The 26794-nt window shown below is 32.9% G+C and overlaps 2 protein-coding genes across 9 annotated transcripts in view; both read right to left on the bottom strand.

Moving 5' to 3' along the window:
- Nucleotides 1-7720, bottom strand: part of LOC111057977 (pre-mRNA 3'-end-processing factor FIP1) — a 31432-nt gene extending 23712 nt beyond the window's left edge. Inside the window, exons 1-4 of the mRNA XM_039440053.1 lie at nucleotides 7514-7720; nucleotides 6009-6126; nucleotides 3097-3371; nucleotides 1815-1941 (exon numbers count right to left, since the gene is read on the bottom strand). Of these exons, the coding sequence (XP_039295987.1) occupies nucleotides 1815-1941; nucleotides 3097-3371; nucleotides 6009-6126; nucleotides 7514-7639 (646 nt within the window). The 5' untranslated portion in view covers nucleotides 7640-7720. The remainder of the gene's footprint in view (nucleotides 1-1814; nucleotides 1942-3096; nucleotides 3372-6008; nucleotides 6127-7513) is intronic.
- Nucleotides 7721-17950: 10230 nt separating this feature from the next.
- LOC111048438 (cyclic nucleotide-gated channel rod photoreceptor subunit alpha) overlaps nucleotides 17951-26794 on the bottom strand; it is a 237700-nt gene continuing 228856 nt past the window's right edge. For all 8 annotated transcript variants that reach the window (XM_039440044.1, XM_039440050.1, XM_039440047.1 and 5 more), the window contains 3 exons: nucleotides 22817-23039; nucleotides 20755-20968; nucleotides 17951-18914 (listed from right to left, as the gene is read on the bottom strand). In XM_039440044.1, coding sequence (XP_039295978.1) covers nucleotides 18813-18914; nucleotides 20755-20968; nucleotides 22817-23039 — 539 coding nt within the window. In that variant the 3' untranslated portion in view covers nucleotides 17951-18812. The remainder of the gene's footprint in view (nucleotides 18915-20754; nucleotides 20969-22816; nucleotides 23040-26794) is intronic.

The raw sequence follows: 26794 nt of genomic DNA, 5'->3' as shown, positions 1-26794 counted from the left end.
GATTTGTATGAATATTCAAAGTTTTAAATGCCTTTTTGAATCACCCGGTATATTGGATGAAAACTACTCGATACTGTAAAAACCACTGATCTATTGGAACAATACTAGTTTCGATTGTTGCTCCAATGTCATTCTCTAGTAAACTTGATTCAAATGAAACTGTCAGATCCTTAATTTGATAATTAAAATACTACTACTGCCACTAATATTATCAGGAAAGGAATTTATTAATATTATGAAACTCCATAATGAATGGAGACACTGCTAAATGTTGTCAATTCTACTTTCATTTTGAGCTTAAATTGTGATAAACAATATTTGAGTGTTTCAATTATTCATAATTTTTGTCATTTAAATAAATCATTAAGGATAATTTAAAAAAATCAATGCTTGTTCTATAAATTTTATTCTTATGATACTTAATGAAGGACTTGATATAGAGGCGTTTAAATTAGTAAAGTTTACTTGATATTAAAGTTTACTTGAATTAAAGTTTTGTATAAAATGAATATTTTTAGCAAACTTGAAGTCAAGTTTTTACAAGAACAGAAACTTGAACCCACTATACCAATTTAGACCCTGCTCAAAGTTTTGTTGATTCAAGAAGATGTTTGACTTTTGGATTCAACTTGATCCAACCTACAAATGAATAAATGAGATAAAAACAGTTATCAGTCAATGTAGAATGTACAGGGTGCGGCAGTCAATCCCGCATTTTTGAAATAGGTGTAAAAAATAAACGGACGTAGATATCAAAATTATTTTCATAAAATATTTTTCTACATTAAAAAGCATTTAAGAAACATTGAAAATAATCACTGTTTGAAAATAACATCAGCAAGATGGCGGCCTTCCCGAGTACGGCATTCGCGCAGGTGATTTGCGAAGCTGTTCATAACATCACGAAGCATAGACTGAGGAATTCTCTCAATTTCTAGCCGGATTCTTGCCTTCAGTTCACCAACAGTATGAGGTCTTTCTTCGTATACTTTACTTTTTAGGTAACCCCACAAGAAAAAATCACATGCAGTGAGGTCTGGTGAACGGGGCGGCCACGGAACCGGGCCATTGCGGGGAATCACTCGGTTTGGAAAAACTCCGTTAAGAACATTCATGCTCACGCGGGCTGTGTGACTTGTTGCTCCATCTTGTTGAAACAATGTTTCTTCATTCACTTCATGTTGCCGAAGCTGAGGAATGAAGAATGTCCTCAACATTGTTGAATAGCGCTCAGCATTCACAGTAACAGATCGCTCTCTTTCGTTTTCAAAAAAATAAGGGCCTATGATACCCGACGAGGACATTGCGCACCAAACTGTTACCTTAGATGAATGGAGAGGTTTTTGATGTAATTGTTGCGGGTTCTGGTCACTCCAATACCATAAAGTATCTCAGCCTAAGAATTCCTCAGCCTATGCTTCGTGATGTTATGAACAGCTTCGCAAATCGCCTGCGCTAATGACATACTCGGGAAGGCCGCCATCTTGCTGATGTTATTTTCAAACAACGATTATTTTCAATGTTTCTTAAATGCTTTTTAATGTAGAAAAATATTTTATGAATATAACTTTGATATCTACGTCCGTTTATTTTTTACACCTATTTCAAAAATGCTGGATTGACTGCCGCACCCTGAAAAGCAACTAGAAAAAAAGTATGATGCAAGCAAGAAGAATATGAAATGTTATAAGAAAAATTTGAGATAAATTGATTTTTGACGTCATGATTGTATACTTTTGAGGTTATGAAAACTTGAATTGAAGTAGACTTGACTAATTTGAACGCTCCTTAAGGAAGGAGAAAAGATAACCGACCTGTAATATCTGCACCAGGCTTTCTCCATGGTTTCTCTTCGAGTGTTTCAAGATTGAACTCTTGAGCCGGCACTCCATTAATCGATCCAATCGATTCGAACTCTTCAATAGAAAACTTTCCAGTTTGCTGCAAAATAACAAACATGCATTCAATAGAATATTGAATAGGAACATTGTTTTACTTAATCAAATTATATTGTTTGAACGGAAAGGGATGATAAAACTGATCTAGCAGCTTGAAGTGTGCACAGATAAATAGAGCATGTTACACAAAGTATCGACAAAGCAAAATACCTCAAACATAAACAGAAATATACATGAGTATTACTGGTAATTGTCCGATTTCTAGAAGCTACGACACTCTATTGAATCTGATGGATCACTAAAGCTATTTAATATAAATTAAATCTTGAACCTATTTAATTATTAAATATAGATTTAATGGTTCATTAGGTTTGAAGTGTCCTAGAAACCGGATTGTATTTATTCAAATTTAAATTAATGTCCCATAAAGTAGAAAAAAAATTAAGAAAAGCATAAATGAATACATGAACATATTATATTATTGCTTAATCATAATTATCTAAATGTAACCGTTGAATATGGAATATATTATAACATGAAACACTTTGCAGAATGTCAAATGTGACAAGCATAGAGTAAAGATACTGTTAATATGTGTATATACTAATTTATACCTAGTTTATTTGTCTCTGCTACAAGTATAAACTATTTATTTTGGCTCGACTAGCTTAAGATAACTTGTGTTATCTTATTTCAATATGAAATGAAATGTTTTTATTGGCAGAAATAAAAAATTACAACATCTTAAGGTGCGTACAGACTTTCGCTCTGTTCCGCAACCGAACGTCACTCGAGCAGAGCGATTGATGATCGACCGGGGAGCAAGATTGGAACGCGAGAAGAGCTAACATCTCCTGTAACGTTTATGATCGGTGCGAGTGCAGAGCGGGGGCGGAGCGATTGCGGAGCGACGGCGGAGCGTGCGCGGAGCGGGTTGGAGGCGCGTATATCTGTACGCAGCTTTAGAAATACATAATAAAAGCAATACAAATTTTACAAAATGGGAAAATACTATAAAAAAATGAAATGACAATTGAGTATTTGTATCTCGAGGTACTAGACCTGTTTGAGATGGTGATATTGATTACAAAACTAGCGCTAAAAAGTAGTTACTGAGGCCGGCAGTCGCATATGAAACCTCCCTATTTTCAAGATAATTTGAAAAAATATAGAATTTCCCAAATTTTTGAAACGGTACCTTAGTCTGCGGTGGAGGAGCCGCAGTAAGCAACCCGCCTTTCCTGATGCTGTACTGCGATGTCGTCTTAATCTCGCCGATCACAATATTAATATTATCCTCATCGCTGTCCTCGTCTTCATCATCCTCTCCTTCTCCTGTCTTCTCCTTTTCTCCTTCTTCCCCTTCTCCTTCGCCGTCGGCGTTGCCAATTTCTCCCTCTTCCTTGTTCTTCTCTGCGTCTTCGTCTCCCTCTTCATTATCGCCATCTTTGTCTCCATTTTCATCCGTCACACCTGAAAATCGAATCAAAAACACAATTATTGTAAACAAGATAGGAATTATTATAAAATCGACAAAAATAGCAGTAACTTGTCCTGGTGGAAGAGTACAAAAAATTTATCCAAAGTAGTAAAAAATTGATCCTACGCAGTACAATTTCTCCCATGTATTTTCTAATATAATATTATAAACTATTTTATTTCATAAAAATCTTTTTCCCTGGTAAATTCTTTGCATTATACCATAGATAAAAGATAGCACAATAAGAGATCCCATTGTGTAGGACGTTTAAGTACAAATTTTCAATGTTAACTTAAGCCGCCGATAGTCCTAGTATTTCTTTTTAGTAAAGCTATGTGATGTTGGTAGTCTCTCATAATGTGCAGTTCTTACACTATCACCCGGCTAAAACAGTAAAAATAGACAGTAGTCGACATTAATCGGCTTGAGTTAACATTATTCGTCTTGAAATTTGGAGCATAAACAACCTATACCATGAGATGTCTTCTTATGCTATCTTTTCTCTATGATTATACTGAAAAGATCATCAATATTTATTGATATATGATATAATTTATCATCAATATTCTTGTTTTATATTATGAATATTTATTAATTTTTAGTTTAATATATCATATTGAACTGAAAATTAATAAATAATACTATAGCCTAGTGGGCGCAGTCGAGTACATTAGACACTGGCTTTATAATTCAAAGGTCCGGGTTGTTAGAGTCACGACGACCCGGGCAAGATATTTGGAACACTCCCGTGTTTAGAGTGGACACGTTACTCCGTTGGTTCAACCTGCCTAAAAACATTCGTTAGGTCATGCCAAAGAGTCTGAAATTGATCAGGTACGACCTGGAAACTGACACTAGACCACACCCAGCCAAGTCACTCGGTATTATCTATATATATAAAAGCGAAATGGCACTCACTCACTCACTGACTGACTGACTCACTCACTCGCAGAACTAAAAATCTACCGGACCAAAAACGTTCAAATTTGGTATGTATGTTCAGTTGGCCTTTACAGGCGCACTAAGAACGGATTTGGAACAATTTCCAAAGATACGCCCAAAATCAGCGTTTTTTAGCGTTTTCTCAGTTTTATCGAGAACAAATAAACAGAAAATGTTCAAATTTGAGTACAGAAGCTCAGCAAGGTTGTAATAATGTTGTGTTAGAAGGAATTTGCAATAACGTCAAAGATACGCCTAAAATTAGCGTTCTTTTGCTTTTTCTCAGATTTATCGAGAACAAATGAACAGAAATTATTCAAATTTAGTACAGAAGCTAGCTATGGTGTAATAATGTTGTGTTGAAAGCAATTTGAAATAACGCCAAAGATATGCCCAAAATCTGCGTTTTTCCAGCGTTTTTTGCGCTTTCTCAGCTTTATAGAGAACAAAAATGAACAGAAAATGTTGAAATTTACTACAGAAGCTCAGCTGGGGTGTAATGATGTTGTGTAAGAACGAATTTGAAATAACGCAAATGATACGCCCAAAATTAGCGGTATTTTTCCGTTTTCTCAGTTATTTCATCAAGTAAGACGGGATGCACACCGGAGAAACTCATTTCGAGAAAAAAGTTTCAGGAAACGTGAAACGAAAGTTGCTCGCAATCGACTGATAAGATTAAGCAGGGAACGTTTCTTTCGTATGCATGCGCGAGTGAAACGGATTGCATGAAACAAGTTTCATGAAAGAGTGCTTTACGAAATGCGTTTCTCCGGTGTGCATCCCGCCTAATAGGCAGAAAATGCTTAAATTTGGTACAGAGGTTTAGCTAGGGTCTAAAAATTTTGTTATGAGGTGATAATATTTCATCAAAGATAAGCCCAAAATCAGCGTTTTCCTCAGCTTTCCTGCTGCGTTTTCTCAGTACTTTGAATTTCTGATGGAATGAAGCATTCTCAAATGAAAAATGCAGGCGAGCGAAGCGAGCCCGCTGATCTTATTTTTGGACGATCCAGTCGGGGGTCCAGGGGGCTCCTGGCTAAACGGATATGGCGAGCGAAGAGAGCCTGACGGCTAGTTATTATTATTGATAACTGGTACTGTTATTTTATGAGAATATAAGATGTATTTAGGAATAGAAAAATAAATACAAAACAGTGGTTATGTAAATGAGAGTACCCTTAAACCTAATATATTTATTAATACAATCCAGATAGTTACCGGTACAGGCTACCAGGAAAATTATAAAAATAAAATTGAAAACTAAATATACGATAATTAATAGTTTACATTTAGTAAATAATTATTATCATGTATTATAAAAAATCGGTCGTTCTACGGAATTAATCAAGCATAATATTACAAGCTTGGTTGTCATAGGCCATGTAAGTAGATGGATAAAATAACAAGGCATACAATCTCAAGAAAAACCGATATCGAGAGTATCTTGAAGAGGTTCTAGTTTCCTAAGGTTATAAAAGTAGCTAATAGAAATTTTCAAAACTAATTGAAAATCAACTGATTTTATTTAAAAGTTTTTAGAGATTTTAGAAATACGCAATTTATCTTAAAAGTTTAGGTCTAAAAAGAAAGGAAAGGACAAAAAATATTTCAAGATTTACTGGCTGTAAAACCGTTAATCCGTATTTCGTTTAGAATGCATATATTAAAAAATCTCATTAACTCACCTGGAGGTAGAATATCATTTTCATCAGGTTTGCTAGGTTCTTCCGTGTAAGATGTGATTTGGGGTGGTTTGATAATTGGAGGCTCTAGAATACCCGGAGGTTCTAAAACTCCAGGTGGCTGCAAATAAGATTAAAATTTGATTTAGAATCTAAAAAAAGAGTTTCATCATATGTATTTTCTAACTTAAATACCGTGAGTTAGTAGGCTAATCGGACTGTAGTCTATGTATTCAAATTATTTAGGATTAGAAAAAAGGAATTCAAATTCAAATTCAAATTCAAATTTTATTTATTCAAGTAAGTTACAATACATTCTGGTTCATACACGAATCTACAATAAATTACAGTACAACAGCCAATTATGCAGCAAATTTCACATATTATGAAAACTTATTAATTACAATGAAGATTGAATGCAACATTAGAATATTGATAATATAGTATTGTAATATAACTACATAAATCAGCGGTGTTTCAACAATGAATAAATGATAATTTCAATGAATAAATATACACCCCACTATATATTATATGTGTTGGGGTATAAGTAATTAGTTGCTTATTGCGTGTAATAATTACTATTTACAAACTTCATTCACTGATATGGGATTAAAGTTTTTTATAATAAAATTAGTAAAAATTTATAATACAAACAAACAAAATTATGGAATTAGTAAATAAATATTAATGTTCTATTAAGGATAATAATAAGAAAGGTTATTTTTAGAAAAATGAAAAACAGTAAAAAGTGGAATGAAGAATAAATAGTTTCAATATTTACAGTCTAACTAAATTTTCACAATTTTCCACTCCAATATCAACCAACCAGGAAAATAAAATTTTCTTGAACCTGTGTCTATTGAATTCTTCCCTAATGTAACTTGGTATTGAATTATAAATTTTTGGTCCCAAATATGTGTAGTTTCTTTGCCCAAATGTAGTGTTCATCCTTGGTACTATTGAATACGTGTTTCTCTGCCTTGTTTGATGGTTATGATTTGATGGTTTAGGAATTAACTAAAACTATCTTCTAATACAAGCAACATGAATATAGGTTTTAGAAGCATTCTTTGTCAGATCTCAGAATAAATTAATGCATAGTAAAAAATTGCCGATAATTTGCTAACAATGACCTTATTTTAATTGTAGTCCTTGTAATAACTGCGAACAGTGGGGAAATTAATAAATAAATATAGAAAACACTAATGTCTGAAACTGATTAGACCTTCAAGCTAAAAATAAGCTGAGAATTGTCAAATAATTTTAAAAATGTCTCCTGCATAGTAAATCAAGCATCATCATCGCTGGTAGGAATAAGTTGACTTGTATCAAAAAGATGAGTAAAAATATGGAAATTATCTAAGAACAATGGTATATTAATTCATTCATAACTAAAATAAAGTAGAAATATCAATGCCGGTCTACATTTTTACAATAAATATAAAGAAACATCCAGTTCATAACCATTCAGTAAACATAACAAATATTTCAAAATGTGAACTTACAGCCAAGTCTGAATTGGGTAGGGTTTTATCGCCGAAAAGATCAGTTTCAGCTACACCATCTTTAGATTTATCTGGATTTGAATCTCCATAAAGCCACTGATCTTCACTTAAATCTTCATCAGCCATAATATATTTCTTGAATATCCATTCAAGAAACACACATAACCTAACCACTCTCTTGTCGGTTGTCTCTTCGATTTCAGCCACACAGCGTCTCTCTCAATCCAGATTCAAGATGGCAGAGCATAAACAACGTTTGCCTTGTGATTTTCATTCAAATTTGTATTTCAAACGTCATTAAAAAACTTTTATATAGTCTCAGATTATTTTTTAATTTAATTGATTGTCCAAAGACAAAGTACTTCATAAAAATAAAATACATCATTCATAATAATTTCACAGTTGTGGTTAGGCGGGATATTTAAAATCACGGTACAGGTATTTTCTTACTTAATTCGAAATAAAATTACTAAGATAATTTGCAAAATTAAATTTAAAAATAGCTCAAATTATTTAAAATCTGACGAAATTGTTTTTTTTGAATAAGGTAGTTTTTCATATTTTCTATTGAATCATAACAAAATAAAAAATAAGCCTAATATTGTAAAGTCCAAATATTACATAATTGGGTTTTTATGAGATAAACTGTACTCAATTTTCATTATTACAGTATAAGGGTATTCAAGAAAGCAATAAGAAATTAATTCTGGATATGTAGTCATCTAAACGTTTATAAACTTAATACCGTACCAATAACTGAATATCCATGGAAAATGAACATTCAATTTTGAGCTCCATTTAAATCAAGACTCAGAAGCTACTCTGACCCTCCGAGTGTGTCCCTCCTTGGATTTGTCACCAATCCTAAAATCATTTTGAATTGCCACATCAAAATACTATGAGAAACTGACAAGCGTAATCTACCTGCTGAGCAATCTCACACAGCTGGTAAGCAGACCCTACCTGATTCTTGTTAATTTCACAGCAACCTGGGCTATGAACTGCAGCTTTGGGGCCATGCATCTTTTTGAAAAAATCTGGTGTGGCGCACTCACACAACTTTCCTTGCCGTTATGAAAATTGATCACCTGACGCTACGGTAGTGTTCCCGCGCATCTCAAGTCTACTATTCAAAGATTAGAGCCAGCTGGTGACAGGGTAATAACGCTGGAGACACACGAGGTCTGCTATCTCTTCATAGTGAATCATTTAATAGAATCAACAGTTGCCAATAGTTTGCAATTGGATAATCACATTTTCTCGATTTTCGAGTTTATTTTTAATTTTAGGTGAAAATGTTACTGAACATTAATTGTAGAGATTCTCATGCTCAATCTATTCCACTCAAAATTTTTTGTTTAAATTGTATCTGAAGCCTTATAATTGAGAATCTAAAATCAAACTTTGCATAGATGGGGCGGAGCTCCTGGAATTTTTACAGATATGGGACTTGTGGCAGTTGATAGAGCTTATCGATGACCATTTCAGGTATAACTTTAATCAAAATCGTTGGAGCCGTTTTTGAGAAAATCGCGTAAAACCCTGTTTTCGACAACATTTTCGCCCTTTCAGCCGCCATATTGAATTGCATTTGATCGAAATTGTTCGTGTCGGATCCTTATATTGTAAGGACCCTACGTTTCAAATTTCAAGTCATTCCGTTAATTGGGAGATGAGATATCGTGTACACAGACGCACATACACTCATACACACACACACATACAGACCAATACCCAAAAACCACTTTTTTGTACTCAGGGGACCTTGAAACGTATAGAAATTTAGAAATTGGGTACCTTAATTTTTTCGGAAAGCAATACTTTCCTTACCTATGATAATAGGGCAAGGGAAGTAATAAATGTTTTTATAATGCAGAATAGAGCATTCCCGCAGGAGGGACATTTTTAGTTATTACATATTATATTTAAGTGTTCTGTATATATGAAGGTACATTTTAAAAAGTAGTCTACAACGTAAGGAGAGACTAATATAGTCATAATACAATGAGTGGTTGCATGATTGACATGCCTTATTGCCGACTGAGTGAGACAAGAAGTTCATTCCATACTATATATGGTTTTAAAAAATTCAACAAGCTGCAATTAGGCATTCAGGGTTAAGTTAGAGTGTCGGCTCAAAGAAATCCCTTTCTATGGGTTACATATATTGTTTTTGCAGTCACAATTCACAATGCCATTTCGACATCTCAAGTTTTTAGAGTTGATTCAACTTCAAAAACGATTATTCTTATTTTTTGACGCAACTCCTCCGGCTCCGCTAGTCTTGATGAAGAAAAAGTGTATCAAAGTGTGTAAGATAAATACAAAAAACGTTTAATAAATTCAGATTCATTGAATTAATTATTTACTATCAAACAATCTAGTATCGAACAGTCTCATAAATTCACGTAGTGCCTGCCTTACACCAGCCTTGGTGTAACATGAAAAGTATTGGAAAGGCCTATCTATCACATCATCATCATCACTACGACACCAGAATATATTGCTCCTACAGATCAGGTTTTTAATGTGAAAAATTGTAAATATAAATGGTGATATGTGCGCTCCTTGTTTCAAATGATAAAATATAGCAGTGTAATTTAACCAAGAAGCTAGGAGCCTGCCCATACATATTGTACAAAATAATTTGAAAGGGTACTGAGATTTTTATATTTTCATTTATATCAAAAGTAGCCCTGAAGAAAAAAGACACTAATATTTAAATAAAAAATACGGTAAATTGATAATGCTTATGCCAATGTAAATTGCATAAGATATCATAGAATATGGAGCTGCAGTAGTCAAAAACAGTTTCAAATTGAATCACCAATTTATTTATCAACATAATATCTTTATTAGAATCTTCGATGTACTATAAACATTTTTTAGAATTTTTCAATTATATAATAATGAATAATAACTTGGCTTTATTGTATCTTCAAGAGTTTCACATGAATAGAATAATTTTAGGGATAGTAATCAATATAATATGAATCATATAATTAAGATTTAAAAAATTTAACAAGTTTTCTTTTAAACATGTTATGTACTAAACTAATGCAAACACAATTTCTGAGAAATATGTAGAATGAGACAAGCATAGAAAAACTTACAAGCAGTAAATTAACTAATAATATTCACATCACAACCTTTGGAAAAAGCAAAAATATTATTTTTGACATTTTTAGCACATAAGCAAGTCATTTGAAAAATTATCAAGCTATTTCAAATAATCAGTATTTCATATTTTAGAAGTCTTTTATTTATTGTTGATTTGCAATGTTTTTTCAACAATAGGTACTGGATTAATTTACTGTAAGCAGATTACATGCCAAATAGATTTTAAATTACTGGACCACTTGTTATACATTAGTAGCACTTTCTTAATAATTTTATGCAATAAAATCGGTTTGTAATAATTAATTCTCACCATGAATAAAACACTGAATTTCCTTCTAACCTTTAATTATAAATTATTTTTTGTATTAAGTAAATTATAATTTTTAACTAGAAATTCAATAAAGATTCACAAGCTTTAGATAATTTTAAATTTCCAAATTGAAGTTAATTATGTTTTGAAACCCTCCCATCCAAGTTTCATTCGCGAAGCTGTTTCTTATGTTCGACTATTATTTCAAGTGCTTGATCTTATTCCAAATTTTATCATTAAATGATTGGGTTGAACTTATCACTTTAGGGAATGTTGGAGGTCTCAAGATTATGTTGCATGAGTCATTTTGAAAGTGGAATAGAAAACATGAATAGACAAGTTTTTATTTAGGATAGAACATATATATATTGTCAGCATGATTCTCGGGCAGTTTTAATTATAGTCAACATTGGAATTTAAAGTTGATGCAGAAATTGAAAAAATGAAAGATCTTATAATATGACATTTGACTGATCTGATGAAAATTTCAAGTGCAATGCAGCATTATCCATTTTTTTATAAATATTGATTTATTGAAATTTAATTGATGGATTTGTGAGAAATTGTCAAATGTTTTATTGATTCGAGCCAAATAAAATACAAATGACAATTATTGATATGCTAAAAGAAATATAATTATTTGTGAAATAACAATCCCTTCTCTAAGGTCAAGATATACTCGCTAAAATCTTTAAAAATGTTGCTACATTTTATGTGATATTGATTGAAATGTCAAATGTATTGATTAGAGTTCTGATGAGTAAATTAATAAATCATGAGAAAAAGACAAGCTACGTAGAAAACAATTTTGTTTTAAATAAAATAGAGCATTCAAATTTCATATTTGTTTACTGAGATTTCTACTCTCTAATAAGGATAATTTATTTATTGAAAATCTGAATGGATTATATAAATGTAAATAGATAATATGATAATTTATAATATGCGAGAAGATTAATAAGATTTATTTACTGTATTCAATAAGTAAATAATAGTACTGGCATTTTAAAAATGAAATCTGTCTAATGAAAATTTCATTAAAGAGACTACAGTTTGTTGCTAATCTTTAATAAATGTTATAATAATGTGATTGGAATAAGCTTGTCAAGTAGATGGAATAATTGAAAATATTGAGTAATTAATTGATTTTAAGACGCTATTTGATTTAATTGTTAATAACATTGGTACAAGTTCTATTTGAATAGATCACATTCTCAATATTCCTGCTTCTATGAATTCTGTAGAATTAATAAACTTTGTAGATTTGGTAATGTAATCAGTAAAACACTATTTATAAAAATTAAGATTTACCTTAATTAATAATATTGTTAATTTCACTTGATTCAACATGTAAACCCTTAAATAATCTATCATGTTTGGATATCCACCATCTAATTTTGCTATTATCATTGTTATGATTTCAGAGAAAATATGAAGAAATAATATTATAGTGATCAAATCTACTTATGAATCGGAAGGCTTAATATTTTTCCACATTTTCAACGAATTTCTTGATCTTGAGTTGGAACATGGAATGTGAACTTTTCAAATAAGAAATATCAAGCACCTCTAGTCCGCTTGTATATTATTTTCAAAAACCTTTATTAGCCTTGCCTCTACATTTTATTCAGTAGTTTCAATAACTGAGGAGACCTTTTCAAAATATTATAATTTATATTATTGAAATACACTTCTATTATGTTGGTCCCGTACTGGTAAGAATAATATTTATTATCTTGGATACTTTCTTAAAATGAATTCTAATTGAAAATATTATTATTTCATTACAGAAGTTCGTGAACCAATTTAGTTTAGGTTTTGTAGAAGGGGAGTGACATCACATAAAACCTTCCATGTTAAAACCTTTCGAAAATTCAAATTTTAAAAATGTTGAGCATATTTTTGTAAAATAATTAAAAAAAAAATGAATTCAAACATGTTCAAAAAATCATTTTGAATAATATTTCATGCTAAGACAAAAATGAATATTGAAATTGTAATAAATGACTTTATATTAATTCGAATGAATAAATTATACCTGTAGTTAAGTTAAGGGAATATAGTTAAAACGTCACTCACCCTTCTACAGTAGCTATAATTTTATTCTCTATTGGAATGAAAATCTACAAAAACTGTTACTTGAATCGGCAATTTTAGATTATAATTTATTATTTATTTCAAATCCTAATTCTGGATCTATTTGACTAGTAATAAACTCTATTTAGTGAAATAGATGATTTGAAGAGATGAAAAATAATAACCGAATCGGGGAAGAAGATACAGTTTACAAGTAGTGACTTTATGTTATAGTTACAAAAATTCCTCCCATTTATTTTGTTGTTTTAATAAATTATCTTGTTTTATTTGATTCAGTTATCAGGCGTTTTCAAGTTTATTTACATTGGCTTTTAAAATGCGAGATGCATTTGTCTTAAATCTATTAATTGTCAAGAATAATCTTCAAAAATGTATCACATACAATATATTATTACAAAGTGAAATAAGTTTAAGTTTACTATAAGTAACAAAATATTAACTAAATAATATAATTGTTTTTGTAAAACAATATTCATTGATGAAAGTAAGAGCTAATATTCCCTTGATCCTAATTTTTCTATTGCTAAAAAGCCATAGAAACATAAATTTATTTAAATGAGACTACCATTGATTTCTTATTCTCACATGATAATAGAATATTTTAAAACATTGTATTTCAATAGTAATAAATAGCCCAAACACTTCTTCATATAGTTTCTAAATAATAATAATCATAAATAAAACTTTTCATGAAATAATTAATTTAGTGATACTGTTATTCTTCAAATAATTCAATCAGACAAATGCAAGACAGGTGCTGGATGCTAGAGTTAGTGATCATTATCCTAGGATAGTTTTAGAGATAATTTGTCATGCTAATTTGGTGCTTTTCCAATTTATTTTTTGTTGATTATCTTAACAAAATGAATAAAAAATAAATGTTTTCCTGATTAAAACAGAATTATATTAATAATGTCATGTACAGTTAAAATAATGTCTATCATTGAAAATTTAATAATAATATTGTATGTAACACATTTTCAGAGAACAATCTTACAATCATATTTATAACTAATACCAGTAATTTTCGTGACAACATGTAATTACAACAATAGTGTCGTATCTTTCTTAATAGAACTCCTTCCATTACATTGAAGTACACAATATTCTATCAGCAATGTTCACAATCAATTCATTAATTTCTCACCAACATTAATATAATTTTATCATACATAGACTATTCGATCATTTCAAATACGGCAATAAATATTTACAATTTTTCCTCAACGTATATTATATATTCATAACACATTTTCAATCATGTAGCTCATGTGATACATGACAATTGTTGTACTACGTTATTTACAGATCTAGAGGCATTATTGGGATAAATTTACAAAAATATACCTATCTAAGTACTTGGAGTGAATCATGGAACATCTAGCAACTCTTTTCAAGGTATTTCCCTCCAAAAACAAAACGCTTTCCCAAATAAAATAAAAAAACTTGATTTCTAGTTTAATTCAATTGTGCCTCAAGTTATATAGTTAGGCACAACTCACACTTATGCGACTCAAGTCGAGAAGAAACTGCGACTCCAATCTGCATGTGTTTCCAAATGGTGACACTCAGACCAGTCGATTCTAGTCTCCGCGACGTCACCATTTGAAAACACATGCTGCGTCGAAAAGAGACTAAAGTTGCAGACTCTTCTCGACCTGAGTCACGTGAGTGTGAGTTGAGCCTTAAAGGATATACGAGAATCAGACAAATAAGATAACCTAAATAAATGTGAACTGTTTGTTCAATAAGTGTCAGAAATAATCATATCAACTGAACAGACAGTTTGAGAATTTCATGATGCCTCCCACCAATTATTATGATCGCCACATCACTACTTTGGATTGAAATATTTCCACTCATAATAATGTATCGTGAGTTGCATTATAGGTCATTAAAAACTAGATGTATATCAAACTCACGATGGAATGTACTGGTCATGTACATGAATTTTGATAAATTGGGTTAATTGGATCAATAAATAATGGAATTATTTGAGAGAAAACTACAGGAAGATCTCAAAAATAACTTTAGAACTAACATCATAGAATTGATTGAGAGAGAACTGGGAGAGTTTTGGGATGATAAAAAATGATTTCTTGAGTGTTCTCTGTTCTTTAACAGAAAATGAGTTAAAAAAATGATAATGGTTCAAGACTTACAAGTTTGTAGTCAAAGGAAAATGAGAGAAAAATCACAATTTTCCAAATAATGTGTTACATTTGGCATTCAAGATTGCCAGGCATCGTCTTGCACTATAAATTAATGAAATATGAAAATTAAGACACTGGAAAATTAACCAAAACACAAAAACTACAGTACAGTTCCCAAGCTCGATCTCATCGAATTCACTCGATGTTTTTAACTTACCGGTACCATACATAACTTTCAATAATTATTTACACAAACGTCACTTACCCGCATGCATCCATAAGTAGAAAAACCACAAATATCTCCATAAATACTGACTACAATTACTTGATTCTGTTCTCGTTATTTTCTTAAATCCTTAAAGGTTGTTGGTATTATCACATTCTTTATTCCAATCTACACACTGTGCATCCAACCATCTTGTGCAAATTATTTTTTATCACTTTTATGAATAGTATAAATACAAATACGAACTTTTAAAAACGTATCCAACTTATAAATGAAACAGTAATAAATACTTAGTTTTCAACGTATATAAATATTATACAATACAGTGGATATTGATCGATGAGTAAAAACAGATACCATATACTCTGAATTTGGGTGATAATTATTATGATAATTCATTATTTCAAAGCTACATAATAATTAAAGACGTTGTCGTAGTTTGAGAGTGGTACCTAGCTGTTCGCTTGGAAGTCATCAACATATCACCCAATATAAAGTAATATTATTAATTTGTGTGAGTTGTAATAGTTATTTTGTGCAATAGAAAAATGATAAAAAATTCAAGAAACACGAGTTAAAATTCCTGAACAATATAATACACTTGAGCTTAAAACAACTCACCAATTATCAATAAATAATTGAAATTCAAATCAGTTATTAATCAAGCACTTTCCACCCAACTAACTTCTTGTAAAAATCTTATCTTTTTCCGTTATTCTTCTCGCATAAATTACTCTCACTTTACATTTGTTTTCTATCTACAATATTGTTTTTAGTGAACTATCTGTCATAGTAAAATTTATTTATTATGATTTTTATTAAAATACACATTTCTTGTTAAATTTAAATGGAACAAAGTTGCAAATTCGTCATTCCATAGGCCGTTCTCTTTATTATATTAAGCATATTAGATAAATAATTTATGTTTCTTATATATTATTTATGCAATAAATACAAGAGTTAATTTACTCACAGGTTTAAGACATCAACACTCGAAGAAAAGAGAGAGATTTGGGAAATCTCTTGAAGTGTTTAATTGGATAAACATAATTCCTGTATCAACATTCTCAATTTTGTTATCGTTTTAGTTTGTATTGATGAGTTATCTTGTCAAAGCTTAATAACATACAAACAAACCTGATCCACATTTGGTCATTGAAGTAATATATTATCATTGGTCTATAATTATGATCTTAAGAGATAAATTAATTCAAAGCAGGCTACAATGCCTTATAATGGCATATATCCCTTATAAGGCATTTACCTGATTAATGAAAATTTAGAGATTTTCCACCCTCATTGTGATTCTATCTATTTAGTGCAGTTTGTTAAAGGCACTTGATAACCTGTAACCTTGGAAATAAAATTTTTCAATCAATAAAAAATGAAAATTCTATTTTTATAGCCTGAAAGAACTCATTCTGTTCAGTTTAATAATTATTGATGCTGATTAATAAATGAGTTATCCAATGAAAAATGATCTCAGGAATCATTGGTAAAATTACTCACTTATTCACTCCATATATGGAACATTCACCTATCTTCGGAAGTTACAGAACATTTTCTATGTACATGAATGCTTAGAGAAGATTCAGCCATTCCCCGAAATTATTTACACGTTTCTAGTAAGGAGATTTTTTGAGAATTCTCACATTCCACATTGTTACATCAAACATCTTATTAAATTTAATTTCATTAGCACAGGTCATTTATATTTTTATTGAACACTTCCATGTATCTCCACCCATCCTCATGAATATCCTTTAACTACACATTTCATGTTACCTTGTAGCAAACTTCATATGTTGCAATGACATGCAAACTTCATACACCTAAAATTCTTCATGGGAAAAGTTTCTTTGATTTTATGTTTAAAATATCCTTTAAAGTTTAATCGTATCAATCCACAGTTATTTTACAGCAAAGAATTGCCACTCAAGTTACTGTCTTTTAGATCAATTTACAATCCAAAATATCCTAACAAAGACTTATGCATTGTAAGCCGTCAAGCCGGAAAGTGTCTTCCTTTTATGAAAGAATGGAATGGATTTGGGCCAAGCCTGTTGTTCCTTCCTAATCATATTTATATAATTTGTGATTCTGTCCACGAATAAATAAATGATTAAATAAAAGACTGCTTTTTTGTTTCTGCAGTAGGAATGTCGTTGTCTAAAAACCAGATCTAATTATTGAAAATGAAAAAATCTATGATAAGAAAATAATTCATGATCTTAGAATGTTCTTTTGTATTTTAGTGAAGCCTACTTAATTGGATTAAATTCATTAGCAATACAAGTTTCATGGTAACTTGCTGCAAGCACTTGTAGGAAAAATTTCTATTCAAGATTTTATTAATTTTAAGATGATCTACGTTCCAAAAAAACACGACTAATATACTCAATTCTCGTGCAATAGTCTTTGAATTCGAGTAGACTATATAATAAATTATTATGAAAAAATTCTTCATGGAAACTTGTTACGCAACATGTTGGAGCACAGAATTACAATTATAGGAGTTTTCTCTGGTTGAAGTTATAGCGTGCTACCTACCATACAGCAAAACATTTCCATTCCCACACCAATTACTTTCTAAATCAATTTGAAAAGTCATCACATTGCACTTATAGTTTTCAGATCAATTCATGATCCAGCAACTCGACAAAGAGTTGGATTTCGAGTGGATTATTATAGATAGATACAACAGCATAAAATCGACACAAGTCCCACAATAACTTGTTGCGATAGCATGCAGTCTTGCAGCATGTTATTCAACAACAAATAATGTTCATTTCAACACTTATAGTTTCTCAGTTCCACAGAATTGATCTGAATAAATTTGACGTTTGTATTCGAGAAGACTACTTCAGATACAACAGTCATAATGACATGAGTCAACAATATGTTGCAATAGATTCAACGCTTATTGTTTCCTAGATCAATAATTCACAGTCCACTTGAAATATTTAGTTGGTGCCTTGTTGCAACAGCATGTCGCACCAAAATGTTGCAATAAATTTGCCGCTTATTGTTTCATGGACCAATTATTTACATTCCACATAATATAAGCTTTATTCGGTGGCTTGTTGCAACAGCGTGTTGCAATACATTTTTGTTTCAACGCAAATTGTTCCACTTGTACAGTTTCTAGTTCAATCAACGTTGCACCGACTAAATTGTTGAGAATTTCGAGAAGACTATTATAACAGTTTGACGGCAACTTGTTGTGGTATCGTGTAACAACGGCAGTTGACGGCAACTTGTTGCGATACCATGCAACGACGGCAGTTGACGGCAACTTGTCGCAGCAGCAGCATGTTGCAGTGGTTGTCAGACGGCGAGCACCGTTTGCAGCAGACAGCCGACGGTGTGGCACTCGCTCAAGGTCCGTCTCTGTTAAATGATCGACTCGCGGTTCCGCTCGTTGTCTTCCGCGCTGCTGTCTGCACTGCTCGCTCCGCAAATCTGCATCTCGATTTCAGCCAGCCGGTGCTCAACCTGAAATATTCAATTCAAATATTATAAAGAATAAATACAATAAACAATAAATACAATAAACGATAAATGGGACTTTGAGGAACAGATCCAGGAGAGAGACAAAACTTAAATTCTATAAGGTTATGGCTATTCCAACGCTCTTATATGGCTCTGAATCTTGGATACCTCAGAAGAAAGAATGGAGTAGGTTACAGGCTGCCGAAATGAGACTTTTAAGAGCAGTAAAAGGGTGCACAAGGGAAGATAGGCTTCATAATGTCGATATAAGAAGCGAGCTCAACATAATCTCCATATGGCAGAAGATTGAAGAAAATCGGCAAAACTGGAAAGATCATGTTGAAAGGATGGAGAGCGACAGGATTCCCAGGGCAGTCATGTTGTATAACCCGGATGGGAGGAGAAGTGTGGGCAGACTCCGTAGAAGATGGATGTGATGGTGAGTTTGAAGTCGGAACAGGCAAATTGCCCAATCCTTGTAGGAAGAGGACGACGATAAAGAATAAATATATGAATATCTGGGCTCAAACGTATTTTCCAGGGGAATTGACGAATTGCACCCTGCGGTCAGAATGCTTATGGCCACTCCCGTACAAATTGAACGTCAGTGACGCTAGTGACGTCATTACTTGCTAGTATCGCTACATTAAGCTTTTCTCTACTCTAAAATCCGTCCTGTAACATTTTCAAGACAATTTAATCCACTTTGTAGACTTGCTCATTGACTTTTACTATCAAAAACTTTAACTGTTGTGGAATGAGTTCAAAAGCAATGGACATTGAATTTATTACTGATAAATTCAATTTTCAATTCAATTTCAATTCAAAAAATAATTCATTCCGCACAACTTGATATTATTACAAAACATTGTACCATCTAAAAATACAAAAAAAATATATTAATGAAAATTATATGTTTTGCTTTAGATGACAAAAACATAAAGTGAAATGAATATGAGCACACCTAGGTATAAGCTCTATTGGAGTGCACTTCTCTTAAAATACAATGACTTTTAGTTCACTGTCTCTCGCTACAGTTCTGTGCAATCTTTTGTATATAAATGAAATAGCTTGTAAAGTCTACTTAAATCAAGAGGAACTACACTGGACAGCATTAATATTTTTTGGAGAATCATGTACATACAATTTCTTGATTCGAATCCTTCTAGTTGGAGTATATACTCTCCATTGGCTAGATACAGGGGTTGTTGAAACGTATGGAAACAGTTAAGCTAAATTTAGCTCATCTCCCAATGTTGCTGGTTCTTTCTTCATGATTCTATTAATTGGAGTGTATTCTAATCTTCATATGCTAGATTGGGTTAGTGAAACTTATGGAAACAGCTAAGCTAAGTTTAGCCTTGGAGTAAAAATATTAAGGAAGAAATATTCATACATTTTAAGAAGATATTTAGGAAGATTATTGTCTCTGGTTTTATATCATGTCATATGATTTGATAATTATTATTAAACGAAAATCCAAATTAAATGCTGTAATTCACCCCGAAGACTTCAGCTACCGAAAATATTGACAACAGAGTAAAAAGCTAGATGGAAATTCGATGAGCGCTACTATTCAAAAATTATTTGTCAGCCCGGGAATCAAACCCAGTACCTTCTAATTGCCGGTCAGGAATGCTTACCCTAACACCAAACTGACAATCTTTGGATAGCAGCGCTCATTTTATACAAAGCCATAGGGCCAGCCAGTCTCACAAATAATTTCCATCTGTCATATGATTTATTCTATTTAATTTTTTTATTTATTCTACTGTGATGCATACTATTCATTTGTGATTGTAATTGACGAAATAAATTTGAATTTGAATGTGGTTTAGCTGACCTCCCACTGTTGCTGGTTCAGTTTCATGCTGAGCGAAGCGTTTTCGGTTTCTAAGGTGACGAGTCGCTCTCGCAGTCGTTTGATTTCGGCTATAAAGGCATCCTGGCTTATCATGTCGGGCGGAGGTCCGCCTATACTTGGTCCAGGCGGCTGCAATTGTTGCTTACTAACTTCCGCCATTGACGGAGAAAATTCGTTTCCTAATAGATTTTGTCTGCAACAAAACCAACTCCAATTCAAACTAGTTCACAGATTGCGATAAATATTTTACAATGAATTGAAAAGAATTACCACTAAATTCCACCATTATCAGAGACAACTCGTTTCTTAATAAGTTTTGTCTTCAACAAGCCAAGTCAAATTCAAACTAGTTTACAGATTACGATATGTATTTCACAATGAATTAAAAATTACAAATTTTCTTGTCGTTAAAAATGGAATAGATTCATTCTACTTCTGAAGAGGTGCTTCGGCCATGGGTTCCCAGATGCGCTAAATTTAAATTTGGTATTATTTTTGATCAATTTGATTTATGATAAAACTGATCTGAAATGAAATTAAAAGAAAATTTAAATTGAGTAAATTGAAAATAATGATTGAGACGTAGTGTTGCATTTCAGAGTAAAAGAGCAAGCTCACAATGGTTTTGTCAGACAAGCAATCATCTAATAAGGATTTGCATTATGGTATGTGTTATTATAATTATTTTTGAATTTTGCACTTTACTTTGATAATAATATATTGCAGCCAAGTAAATTAGAATGTATTTCTTTAATATTCTGGCTGAGCCATGTCAGAGGCTCTAAAATTGATCAGTTGCGACCTGAAAACTCTGACACCAGAGCTGAGCCAGATAAGTCACTCGATATTATTATTTAATTTAGGAGTGGCCGTAGTCGAGTGGATCAGATGCTGGCTTCATGATTCAGAGGCCCGGGTTCAAATCCCGGCCCGGGCAAGATAATATATCTCGGGCCACTCCCGTGTTTCGGATGGACACGTTAAGTCGTCGGTCCCGGCTGCCTAAAAAGCAGTCGGTTAGGTCATGTCAGAGGCCCTGAAATTGATCAGTTGCGACCTGAAAACTCTGACACCAGACCTGAGCCAGCCAGGTCACTCGATATTATTATTATTATTATTATTATTATTTAATATCCCTGAAATAGCTAATAGCTAGAGGGATTACAAAATATATGTATTCTGTTTTTTTTATTGAAATTGCGTTTTGAAATAGATAAATTGAAATTTAAATCTTATAACAAACAACTTGTGTTGTACAACGTTTCCAACTTGAACTTTTAATAAGCTGATCAGATCAATCAATCAATCAAATTTCATTTATTCAAGTAGTTGCATATGGAAGACAAGCTTCACAACATTGAATCGTCACAATCAATAATAAACACAGAAAATACAATAGTGAAAGGAGAAGACGTCAAAGAAGAAACATTACCACTTGGAGCACCCCCTGGAAGAAATCGATTAATTTCAGTTGATTTAAAGGAGATTTTCATTTTGTAATAATTCTTTGATATGTAATTTTCTTCCCTCAAGACATCCACACATTCATCCACTGTGTATGGCGCTCTTTTTAAAAGAACTTCCTTATCCTTCCGGTCATCTTTGAAAAGTTGGAAAAATCGTTATAACTATGGGGGAGTCTATTTATAATGTTTATTGCGCAATAGTGTGGGCCTTTCTCCAGAAGGGTTAGTCTCTGTACCGGGTCACCGAGGATTGAGCCACCACTCCTCGTATTGTAGGAATGATCGAGTACAACGGTTGAGAATGCCCTCCAATTTTTACTAACGTACGTGATGATCCAGAAAGTACATGGCAGGCAAAGTTAATATACTCTCTCTCTCACAAAATAAGGCCTACAGGATGTTCGGGCACTAAGGTTAAAGATGTTCACTATTGGGCACTGATGTTCATTATTAATTCATGTTCTGTTTGTATACCAACCACAAACACTCAGATGAGTCAACATCTCTGTAGATACATTTCATGTATTTTTTGTTTGTAAATACATATCAACAATATAAATGAATACAACACTCACCTTATGGGCAACAACGGCTGTGGAATAGGACTATTAACAGGACTGAACGGGGTGCTGGCAGTAAGATGGCTGCCGTAGGGTGTGGTAGTGGCACTTGTGCAATACTGACTGGCAGTCACGGACAGCTGGAGGGGCTCCAGGGGGGACACCCACATCTCCTCGAGGGGGACGCGCCCCTTCGTCTCCACCAGACCCGGGGTCGACTGGCTGCGCCCCATCGCCGCTGAAAACCGTAATCGAATCAAATCAAAACAACTGTATTGCACAAAAAACGTAAAACACAATATAGACGCTCAATATTATTGTACAACATAGTACAGTAAGCATCCTGTATCTTTGCCTCCGTGACTTTGAAACCGCATTTAGGCAAGGTATATGGATTCACGGCTTTGCAAAAACATCAGGCTTCAGAGACACTAGATGGAGGGAGCTCTCTACAGAGCTTTCTTGAAGGAGGCTCCCTACACTCTTCTTATAGAAGGCAACTTTACTACATTAGCAGTAAATTCATAAATATACCAGAAAATGAATTTCCACTTAATAATTTCCGAAGTAATAAACACAGAAAAAGAGCCATAGAGTCATGGCTGAAATTGAATTATTTCCAATCGTTGACTTTTATATAATAATCAATTTCATATTATGAACTTCATGTTTGAATACTACATACGCTAAATTCAAGTTATTACTCTGATTAAGCTGATTTTACAACTCGCACTGGCGCACAAGGAATCTTCCTATTGCCGGTGTTTTTGCCTCACCTACTGTACTACTGTACTGTACACACAAAGATTCTTCATGAATGAGGGAGTTGCCTCACCTACTGTACTACTGTACTGTACACACAAAGATTCTTCATGAATGAGGGAGTTGCCTCACCTACTGTACTACTGTACTGTACACACAAAGATTCTTCATGAATGAGGGAGTTGCCTCACCTACTGTACTACTGTACTGTACACACAAAGATTCTTCATGATGAGGGAGTTGCCTCACCTACTGTACTACTGTACTGTACACACAAAGATTCTTCATGAATGAGGGAGTTGCCTCACCTACTGTACTACTGTACTGTACACACAAAGATTCTTCATGAATGAGGGAGTTGCCTCACCTACTGTACTACTGTACTGTACACACAAAGATTCTTCATGAATGAGGGAGTTGCCTCACCTACTGTACTACTGTACTGTACACACAAAGATTCTTCATGAATGAGGGAGTTGCCTCACCTACTATACTACTGTACTGTACACACAAAGATTCTTCATGAATGAGGGAGTTGCGACTTATCACCAACAATGGAAAGAGCATGTTGAACAAATGTCTGCTGATAGGCTGTGTTGTGCTAAAAGCATGTAACTCCTAAAAGCTACTTGTGTATCTTCCCGAATGCAACACGTTGTTTTCGAGAAGATACAAAAGAGCATCTGTTGCTGATGGGAAGATACATTTTCAAAAATGTTGGATGTTTTTGAACGGGTAGTATTGTAGTCTTGTGGCCCTGCACCGATAGGCAAAGCTACAGGACCCAGACATTAAAAAAAAAAAAAAAAAAAAAAAGACTGTACCTACATATAGCCTCAGGCCGCAGTGTCTAAAGCTGCGTACAGACTTGAGCACCACGAACATGTGCATTTTACTTTTCATCAGCTGATTATATCCTTATTTGTACAGAAACAATACGGTACAGATATGATAAGAGTAGCATCAGCTGTTGAAAAGTGAAATGCGCGTGCTCGTGGCACTCAAGTCTATGACATGTTAAGTTGTGTGGACTGATGTTATAAGTAGGTACTATATTGTTCAATAATATTGAGCGTCTATGGGCCGCTGGATACAATACTATCACTGAAAAAATACAAAGTTCAAGTAAAGAAACAATATATAACATCGTGCTACACATCGGAAAAATTGGAATTATACGCCAATGTGGAGAGAACGAGGAGTGGAATTGTACGTAGATGTAGTTACAAATCAGCGATAATAGGTATTTATTGAAAATAGATGATTGATTGAGAAAATTATATAAAAAGAGAGTTTTTTCGTTCATAATAGTTAGACTATGAGATAAGTTGAAAAATAATGTTGTTGAGGAATCTATTATATTCAACTGGATAGTACAACAATAGTAATAAATCGGAATTTTGTCAATATTATTTTTTTTCTCTCTGTATTGTAGCGAAAGTGTCATATTTTATATGACAAATACATACTTGTTAGGACAAGCACGAATATCAAGCAAATCTGAGAAATTTTAAAACTGTGAAGAATGGTAGTACTTTACGAGAGGATCACGAATATGTCATCAGATTAGCGAAATTCTGTTTATTTGAGAGATAAGAACATTACTTTGAAAATGAGAGAAAAAATCTTGTTTCGATTAAGAGTGTGTGCACACAGAGAGTGATCAGGAGTTCCCAGTTCTGTGGTTCACGTTCTTTCTATGGAAAAAAATGCCAGCGCGGTCGAAAAAAGTGTTCTATAGTTAAATTTCGCAATTGAAAAGAAATTGAAGATGAACAAGCTATTATCAGAGAGCTAGAATCTGTAGTTCCAGTATCTTAACTTTCAGTCTACCATTTGCACTTTGTACTTTCAGTGACTCAATACAATACAATGCAATACAATTCAAAAGATGAATACAATCTATGATTTATTTATAAGTAAAAAAATCACACCAAGATTCCAATCAACACATAGATTCTTGAACTAAAGATAACACTTCTTCAATGTGACAATGCCATCAAAACCTAGGTTTGTGCGCTGGCATACGTAGGACTACACTGATAGAGTTTATGAAAATAGAGTTAGACTCAAAAATGAGCAGATAACAGAAGTATTAGGAGGCAAAGAATACCATATCAATAAAAGTTAATTGAACCAAAAACACAAAGGTAAATAATGCAGATGATAAAGGATGAAGAAATTCATTTTATGAAGCAACTACAGAATTTGGGAGAGAGTGATCCCTGGTCTAGTGGATAGAGTGCTTGCGTAGAAGCATAGAGATCCCGGGTTCAAACCCTCTCAATACCAAAAGTTTTTAACCAGATCACTCCCGTGTTATCGGATGGGCACGTTAAATTGTCGGTCCCGGCTGAAGTATGACAGTCGTAAGACCTATTGACGGCTTAAATGATATAGGCCCTATTCAGGCGGTGTGACCTTCCCACAAGAGACTCACCACCATCAAAAGCCATACGAATTTACTTTTACTAGAATTTGGGAGGAAGATTAAACACACTTATTTGAGTTAGTGATCCAATAATAGAAATAATACGGTACACGGTCATCAAGAATCAAATTTACATGATATTATAAAATTGAGTCAAAAAAGTGAAAATTTGATACCACAATTATATAATAACCAAATATAATACTACTATAATAGCCCAGCCTGTCTAGCGATATTGTCTTTGATAAAAGCATAGAGTAACTATTGGAATACTCTTTAAACGAGAATTTCTCTCGTTTCTCAGGTAGTAACCATTATTTTTGTATTAAACTCATTCAACTATTGTGCAACTTGAAAAATTATAGAGTGAAGCGGATTGCATAGACAATATTTCCAAGCGGCTCCATAGCCCCATTCATAATAATTATGTTTTATTCCTCTTGAAGTCTTGAAGCATGGAAGCCTCTATAGTTAAACTATGGTGAAAATCATGACAAAGTGATAACAAAATCACGACAAAGCAGTAAGTTACTTTTGATTCCTTTACAGCTCCGTTAGAACGGAAACAGTACAGTACATGTCTTATCGTATTTAGTTCCCCCCTCACTCTCTCTCTCTACCTAGCTCTGTACATCTCCGAGGAGATGTCCTCAATATTATGTAAACCCTCAAAGTTACCCCGCGTTGTTCACAGCTGATTTAATTCCTTTACAGGAATGCTTTGGATTCCTTTACATTTGGTAAAACTGCTTTTGATTTACAGCTTCAAGAACACGTTTACCATAAGGAACTTTCTCACA

Source organism: Nilaparvata lugens, chromosome 13 (genome assembly GCF_014356525.2).
Source record: "Nilaparvata lugens isolate BPH chromosome 13, ASM1435652v1, whole genome shotgun sequence".
Classification (NCBI taxonomy): domain Eukaryota; kingdom Metazoa; phylum Arthropoda; class Insecta; order Hemiptera; family Delphacidae; genus Nilaparvata; species Nilaparvata lugens.
This window is presented reverse-complemented; position numbering and strand designations above follow the sequence as displayed.